Source organism: Mustela nigripes, chromosome 2 (genome assembly GCF_022355385.1).
Source record: "Mustela nigripes isolate SB6536 chromosome 2, MUSNIG.SB6536, whole genome shotgun sequence".
Classification (NCBI taxonomy): Eukaryota; Metazoa; Chordata; class Mammalia; order Carnivora; family Mustelidae; genus Mustela; species Mustela nigripes.
Genome location: NC_081558.1, coordinates 97,987,214 through 98,015,171, shown reverse-complemented (window position 1 = coordinate 98,015,171; position 27,958 = coordinate 97,987,214). Strand labels below are relative to the sequence as shown.

The 27,958-nt window shown below is 38.0% G+C and overlaps 2 protein-coding genes across 2 annotated transcripts in view; both read left to right on the top strand.

The window, feature by feature from the left end:
* PARP9 (poly(ADP-ribose) polymerase family member 9) overlaps nt 1–6,045 on the top strand; it is a 35,930-nt gene extending 29,885 nt beyond the window's left edge. The window contains exon 11 of the mRNA XM_059391064.1: nt 691–6,045. Within this exon, the coding sequence (XP_059247047.1) occupies nt 691–1,070 (380 nt within the window). The 3' untranslated portion in view covers nt 1,071–6,045. The remainder of the gene's footprint in view (nt 1–690) is intronic.
* Nucleotides 6,046–14,566: 8,521 nt separating this feature from the next.
* The window catches only part of KPNA1 (karyopherin subunit alpha 1), a 66,767-nt gene continuing 53,375 nt past the window's right edge, over nt 14,567–27,958 (top strand). The window contains exon 1 of the mRNA XM_059391059.1: nt 14,567–14,762. The gene's annotated coding sequence lies outside the window, so the exon portion shown is untranslated. The remainder of the gene's footprint in view (nt 14,763–27,958) is intronic.

The window sequence follows — 27,958 nt, the reverse complement described above, 5'->3', positions numbered from 1 at the left end:
CCTGTTTACATGTGGGGATTTCCCTTTGTGAATTTTTGAGAACAGGGATCATGTCTTAGTTATTCTAGAAGCCCGAGAGCTGAATTGTTCAACTGGTAGCCATTGGCACATGTGGCTATTGAGCACTTAAAACGTGGTTAATCTGAATTGAGATGGACTTTAAATGCAATATATACACTGATTCTAAAGACCACTACCCAAGGAGAGAATGTAAAATATCTCCTTAATAATTTTTTATATTGATTACAAGTTGAAATGGTAACATTGGATAACACAGATTAAATAAAAATTACTAAATTAATTTTACCTGTTCCTTTTTACTTTTTTTATGTGGCTACTAGAAAATTTAAAATTACATATATGCTTACATTGAACTTTTGTTGTTCAGTGCTGCTCGTGAGCCTGCAACAATATTCGGTTAAATCCGAAGTAAATGTAAAGAAAAAAATAGGGAGGAAAGGAAATAAAAAGGGAAGTAGGCATATAAACGTAAGCTGTTATTAGGCTGATGATATCAATGATAATTTGCCTCAGTAGCACAACTTTAGGTGTCTTTGCCTCAGACAGGGACTTGAGACCAGGAGGTGGTGATTACTTAGAGGACTAGAGAGAGATTACATAGTAGTACCCACATAGGCAATACGATTCATCAGATCCTAATAATCTTTTAACTTCTTTTTCTCTTTTCAGACCAAAAATATGGAGTTGGTATATACTTCACCAAGAGCCTGAAAAACCTAGCATACCGGGTCAAGGAAACATCGGCCACAGACAAACTGATATACGTGTTTGAAGCTGAAGTACTCACAGGCTCCTTCTGTCAGGGTCATCAGTTACAGATCACTCCCCCACCATTGAGTCCTGGAGACACAGACTACCATGACAGTGTGGTTGACAATGTCTCCAGCCCTGAAACCTTTGTTATCTTTAGTAACACTCAGGCTATGCCCCAGTATTTGTGGACTTGCAGCCAGGATCATGTACAGCCACGGGATTACTCTTCAAGACCAAGGATGCAGTCTTCACAGCAGCCTAGAGCAAGATTCTCAAGGGGTAGCTCTGTTGACTAAATTCCACATCATTTTAACAAGTGCCATGTGCTTGCTTTGGAGGAACTTTCCAAATAATGACCAGTAGTGAGTCAGAGAGTGGTCTGAATAGGTCAGATGGGTTGTCCATGTGGACCAATTGGGTTATTGAAGGGACCCAGCACAAACTAGCATCCTGGTTCTTTTATCTTTGTCTTTACCTCTTGGGATTGGGATGGGTAGATCCCAACCCAAACCCTCTCAGGTCTGTTCGCTCTCCTTCAAATTGTCCTTTCATCTGTTTTACTATAGGTAACAGCAAAAATGTTTTGCATATGATGAAGGGGAATTTCTAGTATATAATCCAAGCCTTTTTAAATGATAGTGTAACACTTGGGTGATTTTAGATTTTCCAGAAAATCTTATATAGCATTTTACATATTAAAATACACAAACTTAGTCTGAGTAACTAGCTTTGAAAAGTTCTGTGTAAAATGACATTATTCAAAGTGGAAGGACAGCAAAAGGCTGATATTCTACTGATACCCTATTTGGATTCGACCATATCAGGCAATACCACTCAAGCATCATGAGGCCAAATTATTTATTTTTTTAAGATGTATTTATTGAGAGAGAGAGGGAGAGAGAGAGAGGATGAGTGTAAGGGGGCAGGCAGAGGGAAAAAATCTCAAGTAGATTCCTCGCTGAGTATGGAGCCTGACGTGGGGCTCAGTCCCAGGACCTGGAGCTGGAATCAAGTCAGACGCTCAACCAACTGAGCCACCCAGGTGCCCCAAGGCCAACTTATTAATTCATCAAATATTTCTTGATCACTAGATGGGTTTCAGCCACTTTCTGGATGCTGGGGATATGATGCAGGACAAGACAAATGTCTTCAGAAAGTTTTCAGCCTGAATCATCAGAAAGACAGCTATGTGATTGAATATAACAAAAGAGAAAGTACAGATTCTTTGAAAAAACTTAAGAGGGAGGGGATAAATTGATCAAGGGTTGGGAGGAAGAAGAGAGAGTGAAACTCTAGCTGAGACCTGAAGTATTTATAAGAGTTATGTGAATGAGGGATGCAGAGAATAGTACTTATAAAGGCTGAATCCTCTGTGACTTTGCCCAAACTTTACATCAAAGTCCTATAGAGGCCAACAAATCTCACTAGGTATCTCTTGCCTATTCTGAAACCCATATTTCTCTATATTCCCCAAATTTCCTGACCCTCTTCTCTTTGCACAGAATACTTCTTCTGCCTCACCTTACTGTAACCAGTGTTCTTCCTCCTTTTTTTTTTTTTTTTTAATTTTTTAAAAATCCCCTTCATCTATTTTCCCACCCCACCTACCTCTCCTCTGGTAACCATGTTTATTCTCTATAGTGATATAGTCTGTTTCTTGGTTTCTATCTGTTTTTTGTTTTGTTTTGTTATGTTTCTTAAATTCCACATATAAGTGAAATCATATGGTATTTGTCTTTCTCCTACTGACTTTCACTTAGCATTATACTCTCTAGCTCCATTCATGTTGTTGCAAATGGCAAGATTTCATTATTTTGGGGGGCTGAGTAATATTCCATTGTGTATATATATATACCACATCTTCTTTATCCATTCATCTCTATCAATGGACACCTGGGCTGCTTCCATAATTTGACTATTGTAATTAATGCTGCAATGAACATAGGGATAAATATATCTTTTCAAATTAGTGTTTTTGTATTCTTTGGCAATAGTGGAATTACTGGATCATTTGACAATTATGTATTTAATCTTTTGAGGAATCTTCATACTATTATCTTTTTTTGTTCTCCATACGGTTTTCCATAGTGACTGTACCAATTTGCGTTGCATGAGGGTACATTTTCTCCACGTCCTTGCCAACAGTTGTTGTTTCTTGTGTTTTTTAAAAAAATTTTAAAGTTTTTACTTAAATTCCAGTTAGTTAACATACCATATAATATGACTTTCAGGTGTACAAATTGTTTCTTGTGTTTTTGATTTTAGCCGCTCTAACAGGAACGAGTGATAGCTGATTGTGATATTGATTTGCACTTCCCAGAGAAGTGATGTTGAGCATCTTTTCATGTGTTTGTTGGTCATCTGTATGTCTTTTTTGGAAAATGCCTACTCATGACTTCTGCCCATTTTTAAATTGGATTATTTGCTTTATTGGATGTTAAGTTGTATATATATGCAGTTTTATATATTTTAGATCCTGAGTTGTTATCAGATATGTCATTTGCAAATATCTTCTCCCATTCTGTAGGTTGCCTTTAAGTTTTGTTGATTGTTACCTTTGCCATGCAGAAGCTTTGCATTTTGTTTCTCTCCCACACCATGTCCCTGCACTTCATACTTTCCTCGATGTGGCCTCTTCTCTCCCTCTAGTTGTGCAACTTGTTCTGTCAGTACTCAGGTCATTTTTACAGATATTCCAAATGATTTGATAGTTATCTGGTTGTGCTCTAGGAATGAGAAGAGCATAGGGTCCTCCTGCTATGCCACCGTCTTAGCTGCTCAGAAGCATCTAATGTTGATGGAGTCTCAATAGGTTATTTTTGCCCTTGTTTCCCTTACCTGAGGAAACATATCTAGAAAAATGTCAAAGAAATTACTGCCTATGCTTTCTTCTAGGATTTTTAAGGTTTCAGGTCTCACATTTAGGTCCTTAATCCATTTTGAGTTTATTTTTGTGTATGCTAGAAGAAAGCAGTCCAGTTTTATTTGTTTGCATTTTGCTGTCCAGTATTTCCCATCACCATTTGTTGAAGAGACTTTTTCCCATTGTATATTCTTGCCTCCTTTATGGAAGATTAATTGACCTTATAATTGTGGGCTTATTTCTGGGCTCTCTACTCTCTTCCGTCGATCAATGTGTCTATTCTTGTGCCAGTACTATATTGGTTTGATTACTATAGCTTCGTAGTATATCTTAAAATCTGGGATTGTGATACTTCCAGTTTTGCCCTTTTTTTTCAAGATTGCTTTGGCTACTCAGGGTCTTTTGTTGTTTCATACAAATTTTAGGGCTATTTGTTCCAGTTCTGTGAAAAATGCTGTTGGTACTTTGATAAGGATTGCATTAGATGTATAGGTTGCTTTGGATAGTATGAACATTTTAACAATATTTGTTCTTCCTATCCATAAGCATGGAATATCTTTCCATTTGTTTGCGTCATCTTCAATTTCTTTCATCAGTGTTTTATAGTTTTCAAAATGGAGGTTTCTCACCTCCTAGGTTTAATTTATTCCTAGGTATTTTACTTTTAAAAAAAAAAGATTTTATTTATCTGTTTGACAGAGAGAGAGATCACAAGTAGGCAGGCAGAGGGAGAGGGGGAAGCAGGCCCCCGCTAAGCAGAGAACCGGATGAGGGGCCCGATCCCAAGACCCCGGGACCATGACCCGAGCCAAAGTCAGAGGCTCAATCCACTGAGCCACCCAGGTGCCCCAATATTTTACTCTTTTTGATGCAAGTGCAAATGGGATTATTTTCTTGATTTCTCTTTCTGATACTTCATTATTAGTGTATAGAAATTTGGTGAATTTCTGTGTATTTAGTTTGTATCCTGCAACCTTACTGAATTCATTTATCAGTTCTAATAGATTTTTAGTGGAGTCTTTAGGGTTTTCCATATATAGTATCATATCATCTGTGAATAGTTGAAGTTTTACTTCTTCCTTACCAATTTGGATAACTTTTATTTCCTTTTCTTATTTGATTTCTGTGGCAGCATTCTTCCTCTTGAAAAAAGCTTGCTTCCTGTCTTATATAGTACTGTCTTTGGATATGGACAAGAGAGGCCCTGACCTGAACCTCTAGTTTGAGAGGGCCCCACTCTGGCCTTCCTCCAGGTTTTCTCATCTTTACAAAGTGAGTAGTCTATAGGATCAAGAGAATATATCCATTTGAAGCCTACATACTTCACTTCTAAACCACCTACTAGGTAGCTGGAACCCCCCAATTTCCTGCCTAAACAGCTCCAAGTCTATTTCCACGGCCTAAATTGAGTCTCTTTCTTGGGTCTGTCCTCTTGAGGTGGATTATCCCACAGTCTGCATCAAGAATGGCCAAAGGGTGACTGTTTGCAGGGATGGAGCTTAGACATGAAGGCTGAGTTGGTCACAAGGCTGTGTGTGAGTTTGTGACATAAAGCTAAAATAGTGTTTAAATTATCTATAAACTTAAAGTTGTATTAAGAAAAAATAAAGGTAAAAATTATTAGCTAAGCATCCAACTTAAGAAAGTCAGAGTAAACTTGAAGGGTTAAAAACAGAAAATAATGAAATAGACACAAAAACATACAACAGAGAGAAATAAAAAAGTCAATAGCTGTCTCTTTGTAAAGATTTTTTTTTTTTAAGATTTTATTTATTTTTTTGACAGAGAGAAATCACAAGTAGATGGAGAGGCAGTCAGAGAGAGAGAAAGGGAAGCAGGCTCTCCGCCGAGCAGAGAGCCCGATGCAGGACTCCATCCCAGGACTCTGAGATCATGACCTGAGCCGAAGGCAGCGGCTTAACCCACTGAGCCACCCAGGCACCCTCTTTGTAAAGATTCTTAAAAATGGACAAATCTTTCGTAAGATTGATAAAAAAACAAAAGGTCAAATAAAGAATTTGAGGAATAAAAAAGGATGTAACTAAAATACATTAGAGATCTAAAGGTAACAAGATAATAGATAATACTAGAAACATTTTCGTGCTAATAAGTTGAAAATTTAGAAAAAATAGAGATTTTGTTAAAAAAATACAAACTGCCACAATTGACTGAGGAACTAGAAATCCTGAATTTTCTAATGTCTATTAAATAAGTTGAATCAGGGCACCTGGGTGGCTCAGTGGGTTAAGCCTCTGTCTTCGGCTCAGGTCATGATCTCAGGGTCCTGGAATCGAGTTCCGCACTGGGCTCAGCAGGGAGCCTGCTTCCCCCTCTCTCTCTGCCTGCCTCTCTGCTTATTTGTGATCTCTCTCTCTGTGTCAAATAAATAAATAAAATCTTTAAAAAAATTAAGTTGAATTGACAATTAAAGTTTTACCTACCAAGTAAACAAATACAACAGGCTAAGATGATTTTGCTAGTGACTTCTACCAAATCTTCAAAGAAAAGATAATTCCAATTTCATATAAAATCTTAAATCTTCATGGAAAATTTTAATAAATCAGAGAGAACATTCCCCAATGAATTTTTCAAGGCTAGTTTAAACTTGATAGCAAAAATGGACAACCAGTGTCTATAAGAAAAATATAGACTGATTCATTTATGTAAATAGATGCATAAAGCTCAAATCTCAAACTGTTAATAAATATAATTCAGTTCTGTATAAATAAGTAAATCATGGTCAAGTTGGGTTTATTTCAGAAATACAATGATTATTTAAGAACATCTACTAGTGTAACTCACCATGTAATACACCATGTAACTCACTAGTGTATTAAAGAGTATGCTCTCTTCAATATACAGAGAAAAGTCATTTAATAAGCGATTCATAAAAGGATATTGAAAACCTAGAGCAAGCATAATATTTCATGGTAAAACATTAGAATGATTCCCTACAAAATCAGAAATGAGACAACAGATGTCTTCTATCACTACTAACCTTCCGCAATGAGTTAGGACACATGTTCAACACAGTAAAGAAGAACAAATGAAAAACATAAGTAGTGGTGGTAAAATAAAAATGTCATTAATCACAGGAAATATGATTGTTTATAGAAAATCCAAGGAAATCTGGAGACAAATTATTAGGATGAATAAGAGCATTCTGTAAGGTTATAAATAGAAGTTTTAAATAAGTCAATTTCATTCTTATACATGAGAATAAAGATAATGACTTTTTTACCATTACAATAGCAATATCAAAAAAATAGAGGGACTAGAAATAAGTTTAACAAAAGATGTATAAAACTTCCATTAAAAAATTACAAAATATTAATCAAAGGCAATAAAGAAGACCTAAATAAACAGAGAGCTATACTATATTGTCATCAAAAAGAAGACTCAATATAATAAAGATTTGTATTCTCCAAAAATAAATCTTATCAATACACTTTCAATCAAAACCATAACATTTTCTTCATAGAAATTGATGGAGAAATTTTCAAATTTATCTTAAATCTAAAGGCTCAAGAAGAGCCAAGTTGGGGCGCCTGGGTGGCTCAGTGGGTTAAGCCACTGCCTTTGGCTCAGGTCATGATCCCGGGGTCCTGGGATCAAGTCCCGCATGGGGCTCTCTGCTCAGCAGGGGGCCTGCTTCCCTTCATCTCTCTCTGCCTGCCTCTCTGCCTGCTTGTGATCTCTGTCAAATAATTAAATAAAATATTTAAAAAAAAAAAAAGAAGAGCCAAGTTAATTTTAAAGAAGAAAAACAAAGTAGAGGTCATTTGACTATAACATCTCTCTTTTTTTTTAAGTCCTTTATTTTTTTTTAAGATTTTATTTATTTATTTGACAGAGAAATCACAAGTAGATGGAGAGGCAGGCAGAGATGACTATAACATATCATGACTTGTATACATCTATAGTAATTATGATGTGTTATTGGTGCAGGAATAGGCAAACAGACCAACTGGCTAGAATAGAAAGCTCCAAAACAGACCTATGTCCATGTAGAAACTTGAGAATACTTGGATATATATCCACATACATATATATCTCAAATATATCTCTCTCTAATAGATATTAGTTTAATATATATAAAATACATATAAATTTATAAATATATTTATTTGAGAAATATATCTCTCAAGTTTATATATTATAAAAATTATATACTATAGATATATACTATTATATACTATTAAAATTATATATTCTGTAATATTTGTGACATAACTTTTCACATTGCAGGTTTGATGGTGTCAATATTTTTATGGTACATTTATAAAATTTTGCAGCAGATATTTCCAATTAGAAGCTAAGTGCCATTTAAAAGTCAGAACTCAGCCTGAGTGACTCAGTCAGTTAAGCATCTGCCTTTGGCTCAGATCATGATCCCAGGGTCCTGGGATCGAGTTCTGAATCAGGCTCCTTGCTCAGCGGGGATGCTGCTTCTCCTTTCGCCTGACACTCCCCCTGCTTGTGCTCTCACTCTCTCTGACAAACAAATAAAAAAAAATTTCAAAAGTCAGAATTCGCATGATACAGAATACAGTTGATTTCTTATTCAAGTTTTCCATATCAAGTCAAAACTGGCTATTTGATGCTTACATTTTTGCTCACTAGTTCTTCTCACTTTCTAAGTATCATGTGACTACATACATACTTTTCTCAGAATAGAGCTCTGAGAGTGTGTAGATATATGAATGAGAGAGGTAAAAACTATGGATTTCTGGGAAAACAATGGACCAGTCTCAATAAATGGTCTTAGACAACTGGTTAAGAACATGGAAAACCATAGATTTGGATCTTGTTCTAGGTCTAGACAGGGCCTAAGATGGGGATTCTTGCTCAAGTGACTTATTGGGGGACTGCTTTCGGAAATAGGGGGTTAAAGGCAGCAAAGGGCAGGGGGAAAGCTAACAGGAGTATGGTTTCAGTTGAAGATGATCTTCAGTATAATTCCGAGGGAAATCACTAGGGCACAAACTGCACGGTTAAACTAAGTTGAACATTGTAACAGCAGTTGGTCTTTTGAAGTGATGTCAATTATTGGCCTTCCTCTGTCCTTCCTCCGCGGGTAGGAGTAGGAGCCTTCTAGCAAGCTGGCTCCTGTGAGGCCTATACTTCTTCAGAAAAGGGGGCAGATGAAAGTTATCTGCCAGCACTCATATCAGGTTAGGGAACAGGGATACCAGCTAGATGACGTGAATTCATTTGACTTCAATACAGGTAGGGAAGAGTGACAAGTGTTCTGATTTGCCTGTCTTTCCAGGTTTTGGTTCCAAAAATTCCCACATCCTGGGAAACCCTTGCAGGACACACCAAAGAATCCTCATCCATGATGGGTGTGGAAGATTGGGGGGAAAGTACTAAACCCATCCATACAACAGCCCAAAAAATAGGGTCTGAAAGCAACCACCCTGCTTTGAGTGTCAAATAGATAAAGCATAGATTCTCTAACGTCTGTAGTTACTGCTGGTGTTTTTTTTCCCCCTGGCCATTGATACTGGTAACCATGGTTTGCAGTTTATGATAATCGTCATCCACTGTTAAATCATTCTGAGGGATCTGAGTTAAGGGTGCAGTTTAAGTGCACTGTAATCAGAAGCATCAGCAGTCTATCTTTGGCTTTGCCTGTGGGTTAACTGGTGTGCCTCATACAAGATGAATTTTTTTAAACATTGTCAATGTAGTGACCATATTTTATGGTTAAAGCAGGAGCAGCATGGCCCAGACATCACTGCAAAAGAAAGCTAAACAACTCTGTAATGTTGATGACCAGTGGAAGACAGTATAACTGGATTAGGGAGAGAACAAACAGAAATAGGGCATACTGCGCACTACGCAGAGAAGAATTTCGGATTGGCTCTTCTGGAGAAGAGGCTGTGACAGCGCATATGGAGACCGCATCTTCCAAATCTGGGATAAGAGAGACAAGGACTCCAGAATCAGTCAAAAGTTTTTAGCTTCTCAAAGACACCAATGCGCAGCTGCGGTGTCAACTTGGGGTATCCCATGAACCAGTGCGCATGCATGTATGTACCTTTGACTGCTCTATGGAACTGAATAAGGTTACATTTCCTGATTCAAAACAAAATAAAACTCCCCTCTAGCTCCTAAGGCAATTTGACCTGAAAAATGGGAGCTTCAAATTGGCTTCCTAATGTTGATTAAAATTCTAAATGAAACCATACACACACAAAACAAATGGTGTTCTATTTTGTCCAAAGACAAAGTGGACTTGGCTCATTTATCTGTTTTCAGTACAAATGTTAATTTTGACAAATTCTATTCAGTCTCTAAACTTCCAAAGAAAATGAAACAATCTCATCTGCATAACACCTTATACACAACACTACCGGGAAAAAAAAAAAAGAAAAAGAAGAAGAAGAAAGAAAAAAGGTGTGGTTTTCTTACCTGGGAAACAGAGGTTTCCATAATGGAAGTAGTTGGTCATTTCAGTTTCCTCAAAATGTGCAGAAGCATTTAATTAAATTTTGACTTTATAGAAATGGAAGGAGATAGCTACCTGAAACATGGGCCTACAAGATGATTGTCAGTGGGGGTTGCCTGGCTGGGTTGTGAGTTCAAACCCCAAGGTGGGTATAGAGATTACTTAAAAAAATAAGTCAGTAAATAAATAAAACCACATTTTATACATGCATACATATATATGTGCACATATATGTATACATATATACACATAAATACAAATACATATATATAATATATGTATATATAAAAGATGACTATCATTGTTGCTAGCCATAGAAAACATGTTAAAATCATGGCCTGCCATAAAATCTTATTTTCAAAGTATAAAACAAGAAGATTGTCCTGCTTCAATTTGGAAATATAATGAGGATGAGAATGGAGAGGACTACAGTGAAACAGAAATAACATGCTGGGGCGCCTGGGTGGCTCAGTGGCTTAAGCTGCTGCCTTCGGCTCAGGTCATGATCTCAGGGTCCTGGGATTGAGCCCCGCATCAGGCTCTCTGCTCAGCAGGGAGCCTGCTTCCCCCTCTCTCTCTGCCTGCCTCTCTGCCTACTTGTGATCTCTCTCTGTCAAATAAATAAATAAAATCTTAAAAAAAAAAAAAAAGAAATAACATGCTGGTTCTTTAAAACTGTCTGACAATCCTTGAAGAGGGCACGAGGAATCTAGCAAAAGGTGAACCAACTGCACCTGAGTTATTCAGTGTTATGTTAGATTGAGTCAAAACTCCAGCAGATAAAAAGAAAAAGATGAATTTGGGGGAAATAAATTATTTCAAAACTTTTTAAGAAGTCCCTAAAGAGGGGCACCTGAGTGGCACAGTTGATTAAGCTCCCAGCTCTTTCTTTCCTCTCAGGTCATGATCTCAGGGTCCTGAGATGGAGCCCTGGGTCTGGCTCCGTGCCCTGTTGGGAGGAGTCAGCTTGGACTCTCTCTCCCTTCCCCTCTGGTCGTTCTCCTTGCTTGCACACACACACACTCTCTCTCTCTTTAAAATAAACAAGTAAATCGTAGGGAAAAAAGAAGTCTCTAAAAAAAGGCAACCACGTTTAGCAGAACGTTCGAAATGTCTTTATTGAAACTGTAAACTTACTTGGAAGCTAACTTCAATTTCACAAGTTTAAATTACTTTTGTGCTTCAAAATCATTTTCCCTAGGAAAGAGAGGTTTAACGTATGATGACATAAAATGTGCTTCAGAATGTTTTTAGAACAATGAGCATTTTGGATAGGGATAACTTACTTGGTTAATTTAGAGAGGCAAAGAACCTCACTGACAAACATCTGGCTTACCAAAGCAAGTCTGTAGATACGAAGTAGGTAGACACTTTAGGGAGCTGGAAACAAAACCCTACAATTTAGAAATGTGCAGTGCTAATAAATAAAATCCTAAGTATTCTGTGTTCAAACGCTTTCATTGAGAGAATATAGAATAATACAATGAATACTGTTACGCTGAAAAGAAAAAAAAAAAGAATATAGAATAATATAGCCCGCAAAATTTAAATATGCAAAAAAGAGTTAAAACAGTTAAAATAAATTGCTGTATCAGAGGACAGAAAAGAACATAAAGATAATCATGTTATAAAAATATTGGGGTGCATGGGTCACCCAGTTGGTTAAGTGTCTGCCTTCAGGTCATGATCCAAGGGTCCTGAGATCAACCCCTGTGTCAGGCTCCCTGTTTAGTGGAGTCTGCTTCTCTCTCTCCCTCTGCCCCCTGCCCTAACTTGTGCTGTGCATGCGCTTTCTCTCTCTCTCAAATGAATACACAAAATCTTAAAAAAAAAAAAAAGTAAGAAAAATTTTAAATGCCCAACTCTTGATTTCAGCTCAGATAATGATCTCAAGATTGTGAGATCAAGCCTCATGTCCTGTTCTGCACTGGGCACGGAGCCTGGTTAAGATTCTCTCTTCCTCCCTCTGCCCCTCCCCCTCTTTCAAAAATTGTTTTAATTTTCTCACATATGTTATTTGCTTAACTATATTTAGTCTTCCTGTTATTACTAGTTGCCACTTTCACCTAGTCCTATTGCTATTTTAAGTAACAGCATTAATGCCTCAGAAAAGAAATACAACAGTATATATAAATTCAAGTAAATAGATGTTTTTATATTAAAGTAATAACATATATGTATAATTATACTATTATTTATTTTTACATCTACCAGATTGACAAAAAATTTTTAAAAAACCAGACATTTCCAAATGTTAGTAAGATGTTTAGAGAAGAGAATCTTAATATATTGCTTGTGGGATATAAATTGATAAAGCCACCTTGTAAAATCATCTAGCAGTATTTAGTATATTAGTGTTCTATTGTTGTGTAACAAATTACCAGAAACCTAGTGCTTAAAACACATTATCTCACAGTTTCTGTGTCCTAGGAGTCTAGGCACAGCTTGACTGTTTCATCAGCTCATAGTCTCACAAAGCTGCAATCAAGGTATAAGTCAGGCTGTCTTCTCATCTGGAGGCTTGCCTGGGGAAGAGTAACTTCCAAACTCTCTAAGGTTGTTGACAGAATTCATTTCCTCCTGGTTGTAGGACTGAGGGTCCCGGCTTCTTATTGGCTGTCAGCTGGAGGCACTCAGGTCCTAGAAGCCTGCCTTGTGACCCTCTTCTTAGGCAGCTCATAGCATAACATCTCACTTCTTCAAGCCCAGTAGGAGCATGTCTAGTCCCAGTCTGCTAAGATGAAATGTAATCAAGGGACTCACGTCCGATTATCTTTGCCATATTCTATTGGTTGGAATTAAGTCAAAGGTCCCACTCACACTTGAGGGGTAGGGATTAATACCACAACACTAGGGGACAAAGATCATGGGCCATCTTAGAATTCTGCCTACCACGGCTAGTGAAATTAAAGATGTAGTATCCTAGGATCTAGCAGTTTCTTTATATACACAAAGATGTGTATAAAAATGTTCATAGCAGTATTGTTTGTAATAGCAAAATTATTCTTCTACAATTTAAAAATTTCTCAAACTACAAAAAGATAAAGTCAGAGAAATATTCATTAATAAAATCTGTTGTGTCGTATGATAACATTTTTGTAGAAGTAACATATATATAAGAATTTTGCTTCATCAATGGCCTATTGTTGTCGAGCAAATCCTCCCAGCACTGAGAATAACTGGACAAAATATAAAAATACTAATGCATGGAGGAGCCACCAAGACAGTGAGAATTTGTGTGTCCCAGATCTGGAAGAAAACAGAAACCATTAGAGGAAAGCCTGACATTTGCCATCACTTTTCCACCTGAGGTGATTGTTAAGTCTGAAAGCAGTGGCTGAAAAACTGAGGAGAGCTTTTCGCTGTCTCATGGGGCTGAGGAAGCTGGGCCCAGAAAGAGAGGCGGGGCCAAGGAAGAAGGCCCCCAGCTAGGAGTAAGGGTGAACTGGAAAAAATCTAGTTTTCACAAAGACCAAAGCCCAGCTCTGAATAATCTTAGTTCTGACTGGAATAAAGTGATCTCTCCACAGTTTAGCTGTGGTCAGGTATACTTGCCCCCAAATTTCTCCCTTAGAACACCTTGCCTTTCCCCAGTCCCCTTGCTCACACTGAATTCATCCTAAAAAAACATACCATCCACCAATGGAGAATGCTGATGCTGCAGGAAGAGATGCAGGACAAATGAATATTTCATAGCCTAGGATTCAGGTAGTGAGTGGTCCTCCCTCCCACACTTGTAAATGAATTCAGCTACCAGATTTCTTCCACGTTGCTTCTCTGCCAGTGTTTTAAATCAATCTGATAAACCATGTCACATGTGAGACCTTCTATTCTGTGACCTCTGTTTGGTTGGCTTCAGTCCTTCCTCTTTGGAAAGCAGTGTTCAAAAAGAATTCCATCAAATTTAACGGTAACATTATTTGTCCAAAATTTGTTTGCGAGCACTTGAGAGTGAAGCAACGATTTATGTTTTATTTAATTTCTTAATTATTTTTGATACTTCTCATACGTTATCAGGCAAAAGGGAAGGGAGAGAACAGCAACAAAATACCCAGAAGCCTTTTCACACGTGCTGCCTGTGAATGCTTTAGACACGAGGCATTGACTTTTGACACTTTTGCAATACTCTCTCAGCCTTCATTCATTCCATCGTTCATTCAATAAATGTGTATTAGGTACAAGCTCTGTTAGAGGCTAGTTATAGGCAGGTGAGGCGAGGATCAATTCACCTAGACATAATTGTAGACATAATTTTGCAATTCAACCTAAGTACCGTCCTGTGGTCACTCCACCGCGTTTCTGCAACCTTTGCCACTGACTGTCAATCTCCTCATCGAGACCTTCCCGATCCCCCGCTATTCACCGGTTTCCCCCTAGCCGCTAGGACTTCCCGTGAAAGGCGGGTGGAAAACTACAACTCCCGGCAGCCTCTGCAGCGGGGCCGCAGAAGAAAACGCGCAGGCGTGCGGGCCGGCCCCCGCGCGCAGGCGCTCTGCGAACGCCCGCTGAGCTGGGTCTCACTGCTGGGTGCGCGGCGGCGGAGAGCGAGGCCTGGTGAGCACCGGCGCTGGCCGGCTGTTGGAGCTTGTGCGCGGGAGAGGTACGGCGGGCCGGCTAGCGAGCGAGCGCCTCACCCCAGCATCGGCACCGGGATCGGTTGCCTTGAACCTGGTGAGTGCGGGGCCCCGTGGCTCCGGCCCCTCCCCCTCCCGCTGGCGGATCCGGCAGTCCTCGGCGGGACCCGGGAGAGGCCCCGGGGCGAGGGCGGGCGCCGGTCGGCCTCGAGCTCGAGTCCCAGGGCCCGGGCGCTCGCGGCTCGTCCGTGCGTCACGGGCCCGGCTGTCCTAACGGCCGCGCGGCCGGCGGAGGGGAAGGTGGGGGTGGGGAGCGCTGGTGTGATTGCCATCGGGAACGCCGGTCGAGGCGAGGCGGGGCAGGGCGGCGGCGGGGCTGGAACCGGCGTTGGGGACTGCGGGGCGCCGAGGCAGCGGGGCGGAGAGGAGGCGAGCGCTGAGTCTGCGCGGCGGCCGGGCGTGAGCGGGCGGGAGGCGGGGGTGGGCAGCGCAGAGTGCTGGGACTAAGGCAGAAGGGAGTGGGGGGCGCGGGTGGAAATCCTGATCGGGGCTGGAAGGGACGGTCTCGGCAATTCACAAGTTAGAGCCCGAGCCGGAGCCGGTGGTTGGGAGGGAGAGGGGCGGGGGTGGAGAGGGACGACTGCAGTTTACAGATGTCATAACAACACGGGCCTGAAGCGGCTGACCGGGGTGTGGTAATTATAGGAATGACTGAACTTCGTCTGCTCAGAGTGTGAGGGGTGATGCGAGGGAAACAGCGAAGTAGGAGATGAAGCGCAAAATGGGAGGGGAAATCCCAAGGATGACTGGAGTCAGGGAAGTCGTTTCGAAGGAAAGAATTTAATGTGCCACTTCTCAGGGAAAGATTGCAGAATTCTGGGGTTTTTAGGTTTTAAATTCGGAATAAACATTTTGAAGTTATTTTTCTAGAACATGCTAATAAATTCTATTCTTAATTTTCCCCGTCCTCTTTTTCTTTAAGAAACAGTTTCTTCAAAACCCCTATTTCTCAGCGGTAGATGAGTAAGTGATTTTCCCCTCTCTTGTTGTTTCAAGGCTCTTTCTTGACAGTAACTTGTTCTTGTGTTTGTAATATTTTGAAACGGGTTCAGGAGTTATTCCCCCTTAAAAATTGAGGAGATGAAATTTTAACTTTTTTGTTTTTTAATTTTAACTTTTCAAAGGAAAGTGATAATGAAGTCTGTTGTAGTTTTACTGAAATCATTTATTCTTGGAGGGCACTGTATATACCTGATTGTAAGATGGAGGACTTGAGAGAAAGGAATGAAATTTGCCCTCCTTTCCAGATACTGTGCTGAATCCCTTAGGTATAGTAAAACATCTAATCCTCATGGTAACTTTGAAGTAGATGTTAATTTATTTGATTCTACCGATAAAACTTTGAAGGCCAGAAAAGTAACTTAAGCAAGGTTATATAGCTCTTGTTGGAACCAGCCTTAGAACCGAAGATTACTGCCATTTTAAGAATTATTCCTTAAAAAAAATAAAAAAAATAAAAATCTCTCCTCTTCTTTCATGTTTTGTTCTGTTTTTTGTTTTTTGTTTTGTTCATTTAGTGAATACTTACTGACTGTGCTGAGACTAGGGACACAACTGGTCAAAACACTTTACTATGTCATGGAAATGATAATCTAATGTAATGAATATATGTATTAACTGCATGGCATTTTATCAGTCTTTATAATTGAGCAGAAACTATACTCTAGTAAACAGCAGAGGAAGTTCAGATGGAATCAGACATGAGCCTTGAGGAATTTACAGTCTAGTAGAGAAACAAAACATATAAAAACATAGAATAAACTAAATGACAGAAGTAAAAACCTCTCCTGAAGTCAGTATACTTGCATTTTGTTACTTAGGTCCTCTTCGTAGACCTGTGATTTAATATTACGGGCATTGGCTTTTATCTAGGATTGGTACATAATAAAGGACAAAAATAAAAAATCTTCATTGCCATCCAAAACACTTTCTCATTTATTTATTGGTCTTTATAAAGGAGATAAGTTAGAGACAAATTCTTTTTAAGACAAATTGATACACTTTTTTATTTTAAACAAGTGACTGATTTTATTAGGTCATTTGTGTTTTGTAAGCCCTCCTCTTGCTCTTTACACTTTGGCTGTCAGGAGGTTCAGAGCTGTGTCCAATTTTTATAATTTTCTTTCTTTCTTCTTCTCTTTTCTAAGATTTTATTTATTTGGCAGAGAGAGAGAGCCCAATGTAGGGCTCCATGTGGGGCTTGATCCCAGGACCCTGGGATCATGATCTGAACCCACGGCAGATGCTTAATGACTGAGCCACCCAGGCGCCCCTGTTTTTATAATTTTCTTTAGCCTCAACTGTTATAAACTATACCAGATAGTTTGGAATTTCTGTCAGTTGTTTCCTGGTCTATTTTCTTTGTTCTCTGTTGCTCTCAATTTAGTTTCTACCTTTTCCCTTTCATTTGAGATTAAGGATTATACCTTGTTTTTAGCTTCAGTTGTTTTAGCATAGTGTTTGTTAAATTAATGATTGTCATGATGATTTATGATGTTTGTGTTAAGTCTGTCACATTGTTTTTTAGAAATATGTGAGAATACTTTGTATAAAATCAGTTTTGAGACTTTGGGTCATGCAAGTAAAAGTGACTGACCTAGTGATAAAGGTAATTCCCTATTACTCAAAGTCTTTGTTATAAGATTGCTGTACTTTGCAGATATTATGAATTCAGCCATAATAATGGAAGAAAACGTTGGAAATGGTAAACAATTCAATTAGCTGATTGGGGCTGATTTCATTCTGTTCTTGCTGCAGTAAGCAGGAGGTGGCCCCTGGCCAATGGGGGGCCTGCATTAGAAACTTGAGGTCCTGCAGTGGAAGAGCAGGGATGAAGACTGATGGAACCTACTGTTCTGTTTTTTTTTTTTTTTTTTTTTTAAGCTGTTACAACTCCACAAAGAACTGTGAAGTGATAAAATGTTTCTGACCTAGTGAGGTAGATTAATTAGGACAGTTCTTGAAAGCAGGCAATAATCCAGAATGTGGATAATAGGGATAATCTTCTTCACATAACAAGAATAATACTGCCCTTCATATACAAAGATAAGTCTGCTTACTCATCGTGATTGATTTTCCAGTGTGAGGAGGGATATGTGCTGAGTAGTCCATGAGTCTCTGTATTCTGACCAACAACGCAGCTTGGGGCCAGAATGGGGGCTTGTAGCTAGGGAACAGAAAGACAGGCATGAGGGACTAACATCTATTGATGGATCAGGCATTACATTAAGTATTTTCACTTAATTATCCTTGCAAAACCACTTTGAGGAGGTAGTTTCATGTACAGGGTGATTAGGTAACTTGCCCTATTTCACATAGTATGTGATGGAGCTGGAATTCAGACAGGGCTATTTGTACTATGTTCACATCAACCATTGAAGCTTGGTTTTTGTCTTAGTTTGCAGTTCACTCTCTAGAGCAGAACAAACTAGGTGTAGTTCTTTTAGCATCATGAAATGATTTTGTGAAGACCTAATTTGCTAACAGGGGAAGAAAGACTGTTCAAGTCCTTGTTATATTGCCATTAAAAAAAATACAGGTTTTTAATTAGAATACTGTATGAAAAACAACTGTCCCTTGTCCCAGCCCCTGCACTTTTAGAGCCTACCCTCCCCTCCAGCCCCTTTTATAAAAAAGTAGGCTCCATGCCCAGTGTGGAACTCTATGCAGGGCTTGAACTCATGACCCTGAGATCAAGAGTCAGATGCTTAAATGATTGAGCCACACAGGTGCCCCTACCTCTTTTTTTTTTTTTTTTTAAGCTGTTTACTTTCATATTAATTAATAATTTGCTTCTGTTTTTTTCTTGATATAGCAATTTCAGGCGTTCTCTGTTGACTTTCCTCTGTACACATTGCCTCTCCCATCCTCCCAGTATAATTGACATAGTTCTTTATTAAGTCAATATTCAAAGTGTTTACAGTATTACAGCCATGTAAATATTCATAGTTGCACCATGTACTTTATTATGATGTCATTTCTTCTGTTAACCAGTTTGTGTTTTTCCAGGAGTTAATACCTTTTTTTACCCTCCCTTCATTTCCCGAGATAGCTGTCCTGGAACTTGCCGTGCTTTTATTGCTGTCTGGACTGGTTATTTTCTAGGCCTACTTGCCACCTGTTACCCTGGAACTTCTCTTTACATCACTCTTAAAATTCTCTTTGCCTTTCTCCTATAATGGGTCTTCTATTTCCCATATTTTCTTTAGCCTCCTGAGAAAGGATACCTGGGAAGTAAAAACTTTCGAATGCATGATTGAAATAAATCTCCATTCTCTCTTACCATTTCATCAGTAATTTGGCTAGGTATAAAATTGTAGGCTTAAAAAGTTTGGAAGTCATAGCTTGGTTTCTTGCATTCCATTGTTGCTGTTGAAATCCAAAACTATTCTGATTATTTGTTTGTGACCTTGCCATCTTATAGAAACTTTTCGATATTATTTTTAACCCCTGAAATTGAATGATAATGTGCCTACGTAGGGTTTTTTGGTTTTATTTTGTTTAATTTAAGGGAACTCCATGGATGCTTACAAATTGGAAGCTTATGTCCTTTAGTTCTGGAAAAACATTTTTTATTATGTTTTGGACTTTAGGTAAAAAGGGTTTTAAAGTTAATTATGCTTCTCAGTTCTTGATGTACTATCATGAGGCTGTACAGGGTTCTTTAAATTTTCCTTCCATTTCTAAGCCCTACTTCCCCATTGCCCTTTTTAGCAGGTATCCACTGCATTGTGATTGATAGGTTTCTTGATTTATGTGAATCATTGAATCATTGTGAAATATGTTGTATTTTGTGTCTGTGTGTATGTATTTAGTTTATGTATTATAGACCTTGTTCTGTTTCTTATTTTTTTTATTCAACATTGTTTTGGAGACCTTTCTGTTCTGTTTTGTGTACATATAGTTGTATATAATGTAATTCCATAATATGCATCTACCACATTTTTTTCTGTCCCACCTTGCTGGCATCAGAAATACACTGTAGTAAATATACTCTTAGTTGTATATTATTATGGACCTGTGTGAAAAGTTCTCTGGGGTATATATACCTAGGAGTGGAATTCCTGGGTCATAGAAAGGGAGCACTAATTTATGTGCTCACTAGAACTTCAGAAGGGTGTTGTTTGCCCACATCTTTGTCAGTACTTGGTTTTATTCAACTTTCTAGTATTTGCCAGTCTGATGGATATAAAGTAGGTGTCTCATTGCTTCAGTTTACCTTCTCTGATTACTAATGAGTTTGAGCACCTCTTGGATTCATTCAGGTTTTCCCTTTTGAAAACTGTCAGTTTTGCCCTTAGTTTCTTTTTCCTTTGGGTTGCTGTTTTTCTTTTTGGTTTGCGGAAATTCCTTGTGGAGGTTAATTTTGAGTGGTCTGTTGATTTTAGGCTTGGAAAATATCTTCTCTAAGATATTGTCTCTCTGTTAATTTTGTCTCTAGTGTCTTTCCTTGAATGGATATTCTAAATTTGATACCTTGTTTCTTTGATAGTATGTTCTTCATCAGTTCTTTTGTTCTCTGTTGGAATTTGTATTATTTGGGTATTGGAACTCATAGGTTGTTCTTTTATTTTTTTTTAAGTCTTTTTAAAAGATTTTATTTATTTGGTAGGGAGAGAAAGTACAAGCAGGGGGAATGGCAGGGAGAGGGAGAAGCAGACTCCCTGATGAGCAGAGAACTTGATGGGGGATTTGATCCTAGGACCTTGGGATCATGACTTGAGCTGAAGGCAGATGCTTAACTGACTGAGCCACCTAGGCAACTTTCATAGGTTGTTCTTTTAATTTTCTCCCCCCCCCCCCTTTCTTTCCATCACTTAGTCTTTTTGTTCTGCTTCCTAAGAAATTTCCTCAGTGTTATGTTCCAACCTTTCTATTGAGTTTTTAATTTCTGTCTACATTTTATTTCTTAGAACTCATTCTGTGTTATAGTATCTTTATATTGTTTCATAGACACTATAATTCTTTTGAAGATTTTAATGATAGTTTTTAAGTTTTGTTTTTTCTTCCCTCTTTGTTCTGTTTCTTCTAAGTTCCTTTTTTTGTTGTTTCTATTGCAGTCTTTTCTGTATAGAGGCTTTCCCCAGCCATAATCATATATGGCTGTCCATTCATATTTAAGAGTGAAGTGCCAAAAACTGAACTGAAAATTCTGTAGGTGCGGCTTATTAAAGATGGTCATTTATGGGAGGAGGGGACACTATTAGGTCTTTTTCTTGGGCTGGTCAGTTTCCTTGAGAAAGAGAGCCTCCAGTCCCTTGAGGGGAGGTTATGTACACCTGGCTGCTATGTTTTGAGAACTTAGAAAAGGAGCTGGAGTTCTCGCTGTTCATTGTGTTCTTGTAATCCTGTTTTCTGTGTGGCATATCACTCTCAGTTTACCTGTACTGGAGACCTCCATTTTGGAGTCTCTTTAGTTTGGTTTCTTCAGAGTAATCTCCACAATTGTAGGGTTAGGAGGGATGGTTGCTTACTTCGGAGCAGTGGGGGAGGAAATCTGGCTGTGATGACTAGTTTGTAGACTTCCAACTAACCTTCTGGGTTTTTTCCTCCCTAACCCTTCAGAGGGTTATGGGAGTACTGTGAGGACTCCTGTTTGTGGACAGTGTGAATCAGCTTCTTTGCAGGTGCTTAGGCTTTAGAGTTCTCCACTTTGCTAGTATAATATCACTTGACCATCTGTTTTATAGTTTCTGACAAGGTTTTGACATCTTATATGTGATTCTGTCCTTTTCTCTCTATCCCGTGGGTCATTCCTTAAAAAAAAAAAAAAGTTAAAATTTTAGTGTTAATCGGTCTACCATATTTACCATTTTATTTCTTTATATAGACTTTTTAAAAAAAATTTGAGTTTAGTTGAAACACAGTACTACATTAATACATAAACTTTATTTTCTGGAACGTCCATTCTTTTCATAACATTTGAGGGACTGCTATATGCCTAGTCCTATACTTAATATTGAAGATTAAAATTTAAAATTTCTGGGGGGCACCTGGCTGGCTTGGTTGGTGGAGTGTGCAGCTTTTTGGAGGGTTGTGGGTTCAAGTCCCATGTTGGGTGTAGAGATTACTTAAAAATAAATTTTTTAAAAAACGATTTTATTTATTTATTTGACAGAGAGAGACAGCACAAGCAGGCAGAGGGAGAAAGAGAAGTAGGTTCCCTGCTGAGCAAGGAGCTCAATGTGGGACTCAGTCCCAGGACCCTGGGATCGTGACCTGAGCTGAAGGCAGCTGCTTAACCTACTGAGCCACCCAGGCATCCCTTAAAATTAAAATCTTAAAAAATTAAAATTTCTGAGCTTTGTTAATATATTTCTGAGTTGTTAATATATTTTGGGAAGAAGGTTACATCCTGTATGTGCTGCTTATTTTGGAATGTGAAAACCCTCATAAGTGCCCTATGTGGTAGATATGTTACAGAACTTATTAATTTCAGTAATGAATATGAATTGGATTAAGGCAGATTTGCAGTTTTTCTTTTTTCACATGAAGGAACGCTTTACATGCATTACACCATTTTGAGGAAAGATTTATTAAAAAAAAAAATCCAAGGTCCTGAGTGGCTCAATCAGTGAATGGAGTGTTAGACTCTTGATTTTGGCTCAGGTCGTGATCTCAGGGTCCTGGGATTGAGCCCTGCTTCAGGCTCTGCACTCAGAGAGGAGTCTGCTCTCTCCAGGATTCTCTCCTTCTGTCCTTTACCTTCCTCTGGCCCCCATGGGCATGCAGTTGCGGGCTCTCTTTTTAAAGATTTTTTATTTATTTGAGGGAGAGAGACAGCATGAGGAAGGGAAGGGGAAGAAGCAGAGGGAGAAGCAGACTAACCCCTGAGCAAGGAACCTGAAGTGACCAGATCCAGGCCCTGGGGTCATGACCTGAGTCGAAGGCAGATGCTTAATGTACTGAGCCATCCACATGCCCTTCTCTCTCTTAAATAAATAAATCTTTAAAGAAAAGTTAAAAAATAAAAATAAAAATTCCAACTACATATATAAAGGAAGAGGTGGTTTTTTTTTTTTTTTTAAAGACCTAAAGTGTTCAATTAGAACTTTGATGAAATAGCAGAACATTGAGTTGATAAAATTCTAGGCGAAAGTGAAGAACGTAGTTTTCAGTGTTTTAGGTAGGCTGGGAAGCTTCACTGTAGTAAATAATATGCTTTCAGCTCTACTGTTTGAAAGTATTTCTTATTGTATAAATAGTATATTGCTTACTGTAGAAAATTTGGAAGATAGAGAAAAATATGAACTTGCTCTTGAAATTTTTATATACCACTTTAAATTATGAATGTTTTAAAGGTATAGAGAATAATATTGGTTGGATTTTTGTTCCCAACATCCAGATTTTTTCATATGTTTGTATTATTTTTCTCATTTCTCAGTATGTCACTTCCTTAATATCCTCATTTTGGAATTTTTAGGTTTACAATTTTTCACTAATAATTACAGTGCAGCAAACTGTCTTATACTTACTGCTAATTTTATTTCCTCTTGGTATATTCCAAAAGTGGAATTACTGAATCCTAGGGTATGGGTTTCTAAAATCCTTAGTAAATATTTTCCCTTAAATGTTTTGCTATTGAGAAGGTCTTTGGAGAACACTGCAAGTTGGGAACCTTGAGATACTGGAAGGTGAGGTCAATATTAGGGTCAGAGGTTACAGTCAGCTCTTCAGTGGAAGAAAGTTTGAAGCTGGGACTTGAAAGAAAGTAGGTATTTCTATTAGATTAGTGGGGTTAGAACTCCAAGATGTAACCAGAGATGGTACAGTGAATCATGTCTGCAGCATTGAGGTCTCATAGGAGAGACTTAAGGCAATGTTTTTCAGACTTTGCCCCCACTAGAATATCTCTAAAATAAAGGAGCTCTTTGAATTATTTTATAGGAAAGGAAATGGGTTGGATATTTTCAATTTTACTTTTCTTCTATAATTTATTAAGATCTTTTAAAAGGACCTGCTACCATTTGATTAGAAGTTGGTGGCAAATGAGTAATTAATAGTCGCAAATGAACTTAAAACCTTTTTATACTTAAATTCATTTATGCTTATATTTATAGGTCCATAACTTATTTTGTAGTCATACTTTCTTGTGGTCATGTATTCTAATACAGTTATGCTTGGTTTATATGTAAGTAAATTAACTGTATTAGCGTTTCATGGTGTTTCACAAAGAATATGGTGAATGTTAAATATTCAGAATTTTTAGTGTGTGTTTGTGATTTACAAACTGGGTGGATTGACTCAGCACCCTAAATATGTACTATCTTGAATATAATAAAATATAAAAAGATAGACATTCAGTGTGTTGGGTATAGATTGATGTAGGATGGAGAGTATTTATTGACTCAGTCAAGGCCAAGGGATCTTGTAGGACAAAGAAGTTCAAATTTGATTTAAGATGTGCTAAAGATTCATTCCTAGATCCTTAGGCATTGAAGTAATACAGTGAAAAAGGTGTTGAGATTAATAGAGAGCTGTGTGAAGGATGGCTTGAAGAGCAGAGAGCCAGAGGTTAAGGAAGGGTGGGTTAGAATTCTTGCAGTTCTGTGGATATAGGGTTGACAAGGACCGGGACTAGACTGGTGGAATACACAGGAGCAGATAAAGTCAAACACTTTGGATAGACTAATAAGGAAAATTTGATAACTAAATGAACATGAAGAAGCAAGTGGAAGATTTCATTTCGGAAGAGAAATGCATTTATATTTACCACCAAGTTTGCATCTGGCTTTTAATTTTTTGCTTTCTTAGCTTTATTTCCCTAGAAAACATGGAAAATTAGGCATAATGGCTTTAATTTTAAAGGCTTCTTGTTCTTGAGAAGGTATTTTGAAAAGTTATTAACAGAAATTTAGGATTTTTAATTAATTGTCTAAGTGATAATATAAAAATATTTGATTAGGATTAGGAAAATTTTCATGCTATTACTTTGTTATTTCTCCTGTAATCCTCTGTAGATTTTGTTTCATTTCTTTGTTACCAGAGTTCCTTTCAATCCAACTTAAGCCCACATTTCAGCTGAATTTTGCGTTTTTGGTAAAGATTTTGCTCCTTTATAGTTTTATCTTTTCTTCTTCTTCTTCTTTTTTTTTTTTTTTTTTTTTAAGATTTTATTTATTTATTTGACAGAGATTACAAGCAGGCAGAGAGACAGGCAGAGAGAGAGGAGGAAGCAGGCTCCCCACTAAGCAGAGAGCCCGATGCGGGGCTCGATCCCAGGACCCTGAGATCATGACCTGAGCCGAAGGCAGAGGCTATAACCCACTGAGCCACCCAGGCACCCCTATAGGATTTTTCAACTGCAGATGTATATCAGAATATATTTGGGAATCTTTGAAAGAAGAAGCAAAACACCAGAGACCTAGTATGTGCCTCAGGCTTACTAATCAAATTCTTTGGAAGGACAGTTGAGATATGTTTTTTAAAAAACTCTCCCATGTGACAGATCAAATCCCCTCTTGAACCCACAAGGAGGGGCAGCCAACCAATCTCAGTTACCAATATGAGTAAATACATATTTAAGATTTTTTAATACAGGCTTTCTATTTTAGAGCACTTTTAGGTTCATAACAAAATTGAGTGGAAAGTAGAGTTCCGATGTATCCCACTATCTTCCCCACCATCAACATATGCATCAGCTTGTTACAATTATTTTAATGGAACCAACACTGATAAATTGTTATCATCCAGAGTCCATAGTTTACATTAAGTTTATATTCATTCTTCATGTTGTACATCTATGGGTTTTGACAAATGTATTTTGACAGGTATCCACCATTAGAGTATCATGCAGAATAGTTTCTCAGTTCCCTAAAAATCTTTTCTGCTCTGCCTTTCATCCCTCCCACTCCATAAACACTTGGCAACCATTGATCTTTTAACAGTTTACATAGTTTTGCCTTTTGAGAATGTCATATAATTGGAATCATACCCACATGTTTTTTCAAAACATTCTCAATGTGACATATACCCTGTCCTCCACAAAAAGGCGGGGAGGATGGTGTTATTTTACATAATCTCATTTATGGATACTGGAAATTTTTCTTTTTCCTGGAAATTATGGATACTAGAAATTTTTCTTTTATGGGTTTTTTTTTTTAAATTGAAGTATAGTTGACACAATGTTACATTAGCTTCAGGTATACAAGGTACTGATTCTATAATTTTATACCTGTACAGTGCTCATAAGTGTAGCTACTATATGTCACCTTATAACATTATTAGAGTACCATTGGCTGTATTCCGTAGAAGGTGCTGTACTTTCATCCCTGTAACTTACTCATTCCATAACTGAAAGTCTGTATTTCCCGCTTCCCTTAACTTCTTTTGCCCATCCCCCTACTCCCCTTCCCTCTGGCAAACCGCCAGTTTGTTTTTTATATTCTTGGATTGGTTTTGCTTTTTTGCTTGTTTGCTTTGTTTTTTAGGTTCCTCATATAATTAAAATCTTAGGGTATTTGTCTTTGAGTTTTTTCACTTAGTGTAATACCCTCTAGGTACACCCATGTTGTTGCAAAGTCGCAAGATTCTTTTTTTTTTGTGGCAGAGTAATATTCCATTGTATATATATATATACACCATGTCTTTTTAATTCATTCTTGGTGGACATTCAGGTTCCTTCCATATCTTGACTGTTGTAAACAATGCTGCAATAAACATATGGGTACATATATCTTTTCAAATGAGTGTTTCCTTTTCTTTTGGGTAAATACCCCATTGTGGAATTATTGGATCATTTGATGATTCTATTTTTAATTTTTGAGGAACCTCTGTACTGTTTTCTGTAGTGGCTACACCAATTTGAATTTGCACCAACAGTACATGAGGGTTCCTTTTTCTCCACATCCTCTGCAACACTTGATATTTCTTATCTTTTTGATACAGATTTGATAGGTGTTAGGTAATATTTCATTGTAATTTTGATTTGTGGTATAGAAGTTTTTAAGAAAATACTAACATGGAGTTTAAAAGGATGATACACCATGACCAAGTGTGTTTATTTAAAGAATCCGTCTTTCAATATCAAGAAATCTAGTAATATTTCACCATATTTAATATGTCAAAGTAGATAAATTTGATCATTTTAATAACCACCAAAAAGTGATTTGATAAAATTCAACACACATTTCAGGTTTTAAAAATTAGTAAAGTAGGGACGCCTTGGTGGCTCAGTCATTAAGCATCTGCCTTCAGCTCAGGCCATGATCCCCGGGGTCCTGGGATTGAGCCCTGCATTGGGCTCCCTGCTCAGCAGGGAATCTGCTTCTCCCTCTCCCACTGCCTTTTCTGTGTTCTCTATCTTGCTGTGGTTTCTCTGTCAAATAAATAAGTAAAATCTTTTAAAAAACCTAGTATAATAGGTATGGATGGCTGGTACTTAGATGTCATTTTTTGTTTGTTTCAATTTTTTTTTTCAGTGTTCCAGGATTCATTGGTTTATGCACCACACCCAGTGCTCTATGCAATATGTGCCCTCCTTAATACCCACCATCAGGCCCACCCAACCCTCCACTCTCCTCCCCTCCAAAACCCTCAGTTTGTTTCTCAGAGTCCATAGTCTCTCATGGTTCATTTCCCCCTTTGATTTCCCCCAACTCACTTCTCTCTTCCTCTCATGTCCTATGTGTTATTCCTTATGCTCCACAAGTAAGTGAAACCATATGATAATTGACTTTCTCTGTTTGACTTATTTCACTCAGCATAATCTCCTCCAGTCCTCTCCATGTTGATACAAAAGTTGGGTATTCATCCCTTCTGATGGAGGCATAATACTCCATTGTATAGATGGATCATATCTTCTTTATCCATTCGTCTTTTCAAGGGCATCTTGGCTCTTTCCACAGTTTGGCGATATGGCCATTGCTGCTATCAACGTTAGGGTACAGGTGGCCCTTCTTTTCACTACATCTGTATCTTTGGGGTAAATACCCAGTAGTGTAATTGCAGGGTCATAGGGTAGCTCTATTTTTAATTTCTTAAGGAATCTCCACACTGTTTTCCAAAGTGGCTGCACCAACTTGCATTCCTACCAATAGTGTAAGAAGGTTCACCTTTCTTCACATCCTCTCCAACACTTGTGTCTTGTTAATTTTGGCCATTCTAACTGGTGTGAGGTGGTATCTCAATGTGGTTTTGATTTGAATTTCCCTGATGGCTAATGATGAACATTTTTTCATATGTCTGTTAGTCATTTGTATGTTTTCTTTGGAGAACTGTCTGTTTATGTCTTCT